Source organism: Quercus lobata, chromosome 4 (assembly GCF_001633185.2).
Source record: "Quercus lobata isolate SW786 chromosome 4, ValleyOak3.0 Primary Assembly, whole genome shotgun sequence".
Taxonomy (NCBI): domain Eukaryota; kingdom Viridiplantae; phylum Streptophyta; class Magnoliopsida; order Fagales; family Fagaceae; genus Quercus; species Quercus lobata.
This window is the reverse complement of record NC_044907.1, coordinates 45,780,281-45,787,912: the sequence shown is the minus strand read 5'-3', so window position 1 is coordinate 45,787,912 and position 7,632 is coordinate 45,780,281. Positions and strand designations below refer to the sequence as shown.

The 7,632-nt window shown below is 35.7% G+C and overlaps 1 protein-coding gene across 1 annotated transcript; it reads left to right on the top strand.

Moving 5' to 3' along the window:
* Positions 1-920: 920 nt before the first annotated feature.
* On the top strand, positions 921-1,925 carry LOC115985310 (protein BEARSKIN1-like). Its single transcript, XM_031108266.1, has one exon. It carries the CDS (start codon positions 921-923, stop codon positions 1,923-1,925), a length of 1,005 nt encoding a protein of 334 aa, XP_030964126.1.
* Positions 1,926-7,632: the final 5,707 nt, after the last annotated feature.

The following is a 7,632-nucleotide window of genomic DNA, read 5'->3' as shown; positions in this document are numbered from 1 at the left end:
TATCAAATATTACAAAATTATCTGTGCATTGTACAAGCAACTTACTAGTTATAATAATAACTCGTACTTTTTTTTATTTTTTATTTTTTCGGCTGAATATAATAACTCGTGCTTGATTTTTATTAATCGATCCTTCGTATATAATAACGACCATCTATTATGTGGGTTCCAATTAGTTCAATTTATAAAGTTTTTGATGGTTGAATAAGAGATTTGGGGTTTAATCCCCGCCTACACCAAAAATAAATTGGTGTCTTGGTCTAATGATAAAGAGTTATTATCAGAAGCCAATGCCATAAATTGAAACTATCTTTAAAAAAAAAAAAAAAAAAAAAAAAAAAAAAAAAAAAACTACCATCTATTATCTTTTGGGGCTTGAATGGAGGGGAGTTGTATTGGGCTTGAAATATGGAAAGATTATACTGCCCACAAAACCTTTTTTATTTTTTGGTATTGTATGGGCTGAAGTATTTTTGAAGCAGTGAACCATTTCTTTTGAACTGTCCTCCTAATGTTGGGCTTTTTTTTAAGGTATTTGTAATAATTATATGCCCTTCTATGGTATATTTACGGTATTAGTAATAATTTTATATATAATATATATAACCGCCCTAATAGACCGCCCCTTCTTAGCCTTGCGATATATATTACACATAGCCATAGCCTTGCCCCAATAGACCGCCCCTTAGGTATACACATAGATATTCAAAGTTTCGAACTTGTCCCAGAAAAAAAGTTTCTAACTTTAACTCCGAGTTTGAGACTTCTTATCTTCATCAAACATTCATCAAAAAGTTTCATAATTTTTTTTCTTACATTCATCAAAAAGTTTGAGACTATCAAACATTCATAAAAAATTTCATACGATTTCCTACGTGTTTATAGAAAAGGGAAAGAAAATTCTTTGATTTCCTGAAACAATGGAGATGGTGGGGTTTCGATATGATCCTACAGATGAAGAGTTGATGAAGATTTTAATGAAGAAGGTCGACGATGCTGAACAAAGTCACCTAAATCATCATTTTGATTTTATTGTGAATGATTGTGAGGTATATGGCAAAATTCCTCCATGGGAAATATATGATTCTCATACCCACTATCATTTACACACTTTCCACCGCAAGCTCTATGTCTTCACCGACCTCAAAACAACAACCGGCAATCGTGTGTGCAGGGCTGCCGCTTGCGGAACCTGGCTTGAAAAAAGCAAGCCCAAAAGAATCTATGATTCTCAGGGCAATGTTATTGGGATCGACAGGATGCTCTCTTTTAAGGCCAAGGATCTTCATTCGGGCAAACTCAACAAAACTAATTGGATAATGCACGAGTTCTCCTTGGCGAATCAGGAATTTGGAAGAAGCAACACAGTCCTGTGTGTCATCTATAAACTAAACAAAGGGTCAGGGTCAGATTGTGAGGAGGCCAACGGAAGAGGTCTCAAAAGAGCTTTTTCTTCTACTACTGCTGGTGAAGAGTTCTCATGCTTCAATACAAATGCTGCTGCTGTGATTTCACTTGAGCCTGAGCCTGAGCCTGTGATGCCTAGTGCTGATGATGAAGAGTTTGCCGCATGGGTTTCTGGATGTTTTTCTTCTACTGCCGCTGTCGCTGAAGAGGCCTCAGCCTTCAATACTACTGGTGTGATGTCACATGGACAAGAAGATGCCCAAGCCCAAGAACACAAAAAAAGACGGTTGGATACTGATACTTTTACGGATGAAGAGTTTGCTGCATGGATAACTGATCCCACATTCCCAGATGAACCATTGAGTCAAATATTTTCTGATCTACCACTCCTGGTTGAAGTATGCAGTCAATCCAAATCAGACTCTGTTGCTGATGCTGATTTTGATGCATTAATTACTTCATTAATTTCTGATCCGGCACAATCCGATGAAGCATGGAGTAAAATCTTTTGTATATGAGAATTCTTTTTCTTCTCTTTTAGTCTTGCACAGATTTTTTGTTCTTCTCTTTTCGGTTTATAGTTAGCATGTCTATAGTTAGAACTCTGGCAAATGGGTTGTTGGCAATGTCGCTGAAGAATTGAAGGATTGTACAAAAACTAGTTTTGATGACTCTATTATTTCTTGGTTTCATTTATCACATTTTTTTTCATTCTCTTTCCCTCTTAGCAATACTTAGATGCTATTGGTTAAGTTTTTTTTTTTTTTTTTTCAATGATTGATTTTAAGGTGCAATTCCAATTTCCCTTGTAACTAAAGATGATTTCTGGTCACTCTAAGCACCTTGGGAATTGAATGAATACATATGATAGCTTGAAATTTAAACATTTTATGATTACATAATTATCTTGTTTGGGCTGCAATTTCTCATTGTTGGTGAAATCTCCATGTTTGACTTAATAAAAGAGACATTATAAAATAAATTTAAAGAATTTCTAACATATGATGCTTTATTATCTGTAAATATTTTCTCTTTTGGGAATTAGTTTAAAATCTACTCATAGCTTCATTGCCTAATAAAAGCTAGAAGAAGTTTCATAGCATGCGTATTATTCTAGAACTGTTTATGAAGGTTGCCCATAATTGTTTCAACATTATCATCATCATATTATGTGGCATTGTGAGTATTCTAGGGAATTATGGTATATGGGTTTGTGCCTATTTGGCTTGCAATGGGTTATGCCTCGCCGTGTAGTGGACTTGCTGGCTGGTTGGACAGGTCGGTGTGGTAAGTTCAGGAGAGGCAATTGCTGGAAGGCCATTCCTTTGTGCCTTAAGTGGATCATTTGGTGTGAATCGGGCTTTTGAAGGAATTAGAACAGAACGCAGAACAATGGAGCTCAAGATGATTATTTTAAGATCTTTGTTTTGACTGGATGGCTGAAACATCTATGTACTTGAGATCCAGTTTTTTCAATTTTCTAGAATCTTGTAATGTCATAATTCTGCAGTTCCAGTACGCAGCTTGTGTACCGGAGGTGCATTTATTCATTCTAATTAATTTTCTTATTTACCTATAAAAAGAAAATAATAATTGGAATCTCCTCCCCTTTTTGTCTTTGTGTGTGTGTGCGCGCGATGATAAAAATTATTTATGGTCTTTATAGTATCCAATGCTCTCTCACTATTTTCTTCCTCAATTTCAGTCTTGATGTTTATGAGAATCCTCAACTTCCACTGCTCTTTTTCTTATGCTACATGAACAATCATGGATTTTCAAACCTGTCATTTATTTGGCTAGTATTCCTATCACCCTCTTTGTATTGATGCAGTTCCCCTTTCTTGTTGCCATGGCAATTTTAACTTACAGACCTAGCATCTTCTATAGGAAAATGAAGCGTTAGTTTTAACATATTCATTATTTGCGTTTTACTTATATGATGTACTAGTGTCCTATTAATAATTGGCATATATTAGCCAAACATGAAGATTTTTCTTTTTTTATACTTTTTCTCAGTTATCCAAATAATGGGACATCCTTTTCTTTGTTGAGATGTCTCTCAGCCTTCATTAGATAATCCCCACAATCACAAGACCCAATGAAATGTTGAGACTCAAGACAGTAAAAATCAACTTAAACATCAAGAAAGTGCTGCTCAAAGTCTTCTTTGTAAACAGAAGAACCTAAATCCGTTAGCATCTTTATAATATTCCTCATTAAATCCCAAATTATAACTTCACCATTCCTTTCTTGATGAACAAACTCAAGTGTATCCTGAAGCCTAGTAACGGGAATGACAATATCTCTCCAGAACCCAAGCTCACGAATGGGAGTTTTGTGGGTGCTTGGGATGAAAGTTTTTTCCATGTACATCATTACATCTCAGATCGTTTCCAATGCCATTAGGTTAGTTGCTCATTTAAGACTTGCAAGCCAAAAATTAAGTTACTTCCATTCCTAAATGCCTTTTGATTGGATTTGTGGAAGAAAATAATTCATACTTTATCCTCTTTTTTTTTTTTTTTTTATTTGGTGTCTTTTTCCCAAAAATGATCATTCTGTTCTGTAGGATAACCTGCTCTGTTATTATGTACTGAAGAATTTCACACTTGATGCAATTGAGTAGAGATGTTAGTCTTTTCTTTGGCATTTGATGCCCTTATTTTGTAGATATTAGAATAAATTTCTATCCCAAAAAACAAAGGTTCTAACAGTATCTACAACTGTGAACAAGTCTTCTATCCCTTTAAAGACTATAGCTCTGTAACCATTTTTGTGAATAAATTAATAGGTTTATCTCCAATTTTGTTTTGAAGATAGAATTTTTGAGGGTTCTTTGCCACCCTCTTACTAATTTCACATTGAGTTGTTGATTTATAGAAATACAATATTAAAAAAAAAAAAATTGTAATTACAAAATAGTATCACCTTGAAAATTCACCTTATTATTGGAATGCTTTGTAGTTGTAGTTGTAGATAAAAGTAAGCAATGTTTATGAGCAAATAGTTATGCTTTTATATCATGTTCCAACAATATACATGTCTTTAACTATCTTATACATAAAAATACTACGGAGAAGAGGTCACTTTTGTCATTTCCTTTCCCTTTTTGTTAATTTTGCACCTGTTGCAATAGTGATTAAGTTAAAATATCAATTACATGCTAAGCAAAAAGAAAATATCTAGTACATATCAGCTCAAGGTTTGTGTTCATATCAGCTGAAGTTATGCTGACCAGTGATATTTTTTGAATGATTTGAATGAGGACATTATTGGGTTCTTTACCTGTTTGAGAAAATGCCTCAGAGAGTGTGATAATGTTGTGTTTTCGATTGTGTTAAAGGCGTGTTGTGAATTGAGGAATATTAATGAGGGGAGGAAGGTACATTGCGAGATTGTTAAGGTTGGGAGCCTTGATAGTATCGTGTTGACGGCTCTTGTGGATATGTATGCGATATGTGGAGAGGTTGGGAGTTATTGCGAGGTGTTTGATGAAATTCTTGATAGAAATGTAGTTTCTTGGACGTCGATGATTGTGGGGTATGTGCAGAACGATTGTCTGGAAGAAGGGTTGGTCTTGTTTAATAGATTTAGGCCTTAATGGTACTTTCGTAATTCACTTCTGGTAGATTCTTGGAAATTGTTTGGTAGGGATGACTAGCCCATCCCGTTTTATGAGTTTTCGTGCTTTTGCATTATCTGAGATGATTTGGACTCAATAAAAGGCCTAAGATTTGGCATCAATTGTTCTTCACCAAGTCAACTTGTATTTAGTGCCTTCTCAGAAAGTATTTCAAAGTGAACACTTGTTCATAACACTAATATTATGAGCTTTTGTTCGAGAAGACAACATACTCAAGAAGAGGAGACTTTGGCTTCAATAATGCTTTCATAGTAAATGTTTGTAGTGATGACTAGCTCATAATTAGCTCATAATATTGGTATAATGAGCTTTGCATTATTTGAGAATACCTAAAGTCCTAAACTCAAGAAGATGCCAAAAACTTTGGCGTCAATGGTGTTTTCGTAATTTAAATGTAATACGTTCTTTGCAAAATGCTTCGTAGTGATTGGCATCAATCAATTACATGGCCAGTAGTGATGTTGTACTTGACACCTTCCCACTCATAGCAATCACTCTCTTTGTCGGCTAAGTCCCAAGGTGTAAAACAATGTTCATCCATTATTTGAGATGACCTAGACTAAGACTTCGTAGTTCGCATCATGGTGTCTTTCCACCCAGCTATGATGACGATCTTTTCTAAATGAAAAAGGTGCAAGAAGATAATTTATTTTCTTTTGATGAGTAAATACTTTGATTGAGGGAAGTAGACCTTACTGATATAATGAAATCAATGTAGCATTATAAGAAAAAGAGGCCAATATTTTTATAAAAGGGAGCCAAATATAAAATTGTGGAGAATATACTTTTTCTCTTTCTGCCCGAGCCCCTTTGGACTCCACTTGGCTTCATCCCTATACAAAGGAGCTTTCTCATATCATATTTGTGATTTTTTCGAAAGCAAAAATGTTACATCCATTATTTGAGATGACCAAGACTCTTTTTTCTTTTATTTTATTTTATTTTTATTTGAGAAACATGATGACCAAGACTAAGTATCTATTTGTGAACAGTTTATCTAATTTATTGTTGAAATATTTTTACTGAAAGTGTGTTAAAGTGACGTAGGACAACCACACTAACAATAGAACAAAAGATAAACCCTAGGAGTCAACACCTAAGGGTTGCTTGGAGTCAGCACCAAGCAAACTGGAGTCAGCACCAGTGAAAGAAAACACACGCTTTTTTTAATAATTCTCCAAAACTATCTTACAATAATCCCAAAAAGTGTTTAAATAGCTAACAATAAAAAATGCATAAAGAAAACCTAAAGAAACCCTAATTATTAAATGCTCGGGCTTGCTTTGTCTTAAGCCCAATAACTAATAGGTTCCATCCATAAGGCCATAGGTTGGGCTGTCTTCTTTTTGTTCTTCCTCCCATACATGTGTGTAATTAGGGGCTTGTACCTCGTGTCCGCACCAACTTCCCCCGGGTGAGAAGAACTCGACCCCGTCTAGTGGAAATCTGAAGAGCTCTAATAGTACTCCAACAAGTCAGGATCCAGTTGCAGTAGATCATCTCGAGTAATCCATGTGCAATCAGAATCTGGTCACCCTCACCACTGAACTAAGAAACGGTGAACTCCTCCATCCCTAGTAGAAACAATTTGCTCATCTAAAATAGCATCAATAGATTCTTTATGTGCATAGGGCAAATTTAAGGGTAAAGGAGTGGGAATAGGGGCATTAATAGGATTAGGCAAAGACTCATTAAAAGGGGTATCAGGAATAGCCGTGGGGCTTTTATAAGCAACTAGATCCTCAATATTAAAGGAGGAGCTAATACCATAATCATGAGGAAGGTCAATGACATATGCATTTGGACCTATTCGTTTCAATACCTTGAATGGTTTGGCACTACGAGCCTGCAATTTCTTAACGGTCCCAGAGGGAAACCGTTTAGGTCGAATCTAAATCATGACATAATCCCCTACCTAAAACTCTGCATGACGTCGATGAGTGTTAGCATGAATTTTATATTGAGAATTACTTGCTTGAATTTTTTTGCTAATCTCATTATGCAAATCATGAATATGTCGTGCAAATACCTCAGCAGACTCAGAAATCCTAACATGTGGGGACATGGGCAAAAGATCTAAGGCTTCCTAGGTGTATATCCATGAACAACCTCAAAAGGACTAGCACCTATAAACCTATTGACAAAGCTATTATATGCAAGTTAGGCTACAGGAAGAATTGAATCCCAATTCCGATTGGCTTCACCCACTAGACACCAAAGGAGGTTGCCAAGACTACGATTAACCACCTCAATTTGACCATCAGTTTGAGGATGAACTGCCATGGAAAATTTCAATTTGGTGCCCACTAAATGCTACAAGGTCTTCCAAAAATAACTCATGAAGCGAGCATTCCTATCAGACACTATGGTTTTGGGAAGACCATAAATTTTGACGATCTCATCAAAGTAGAGCTTTGCAATCTTAGAAGCATCAGAGGTCTTAGAACATGGTAGGAAATGAGCCATCTTGGAGAAGTGATCAACAACTACTAGAATGGAATTATGCTTCCTAAAGGTGCTAGGCAAACCTAACACAAAGTCCATACTCACATCCTGCCACAGGCGATTTGGCACAGGTAGAG

Coding starts and splice junctions, on each gene's coding strand:
- LOC115985310 (XM_031108266.1), top strand. CDS start 921: ATGGAGATGGTGGGGTTTCGATATGATCCTACAGATGAAGAGTTGATG.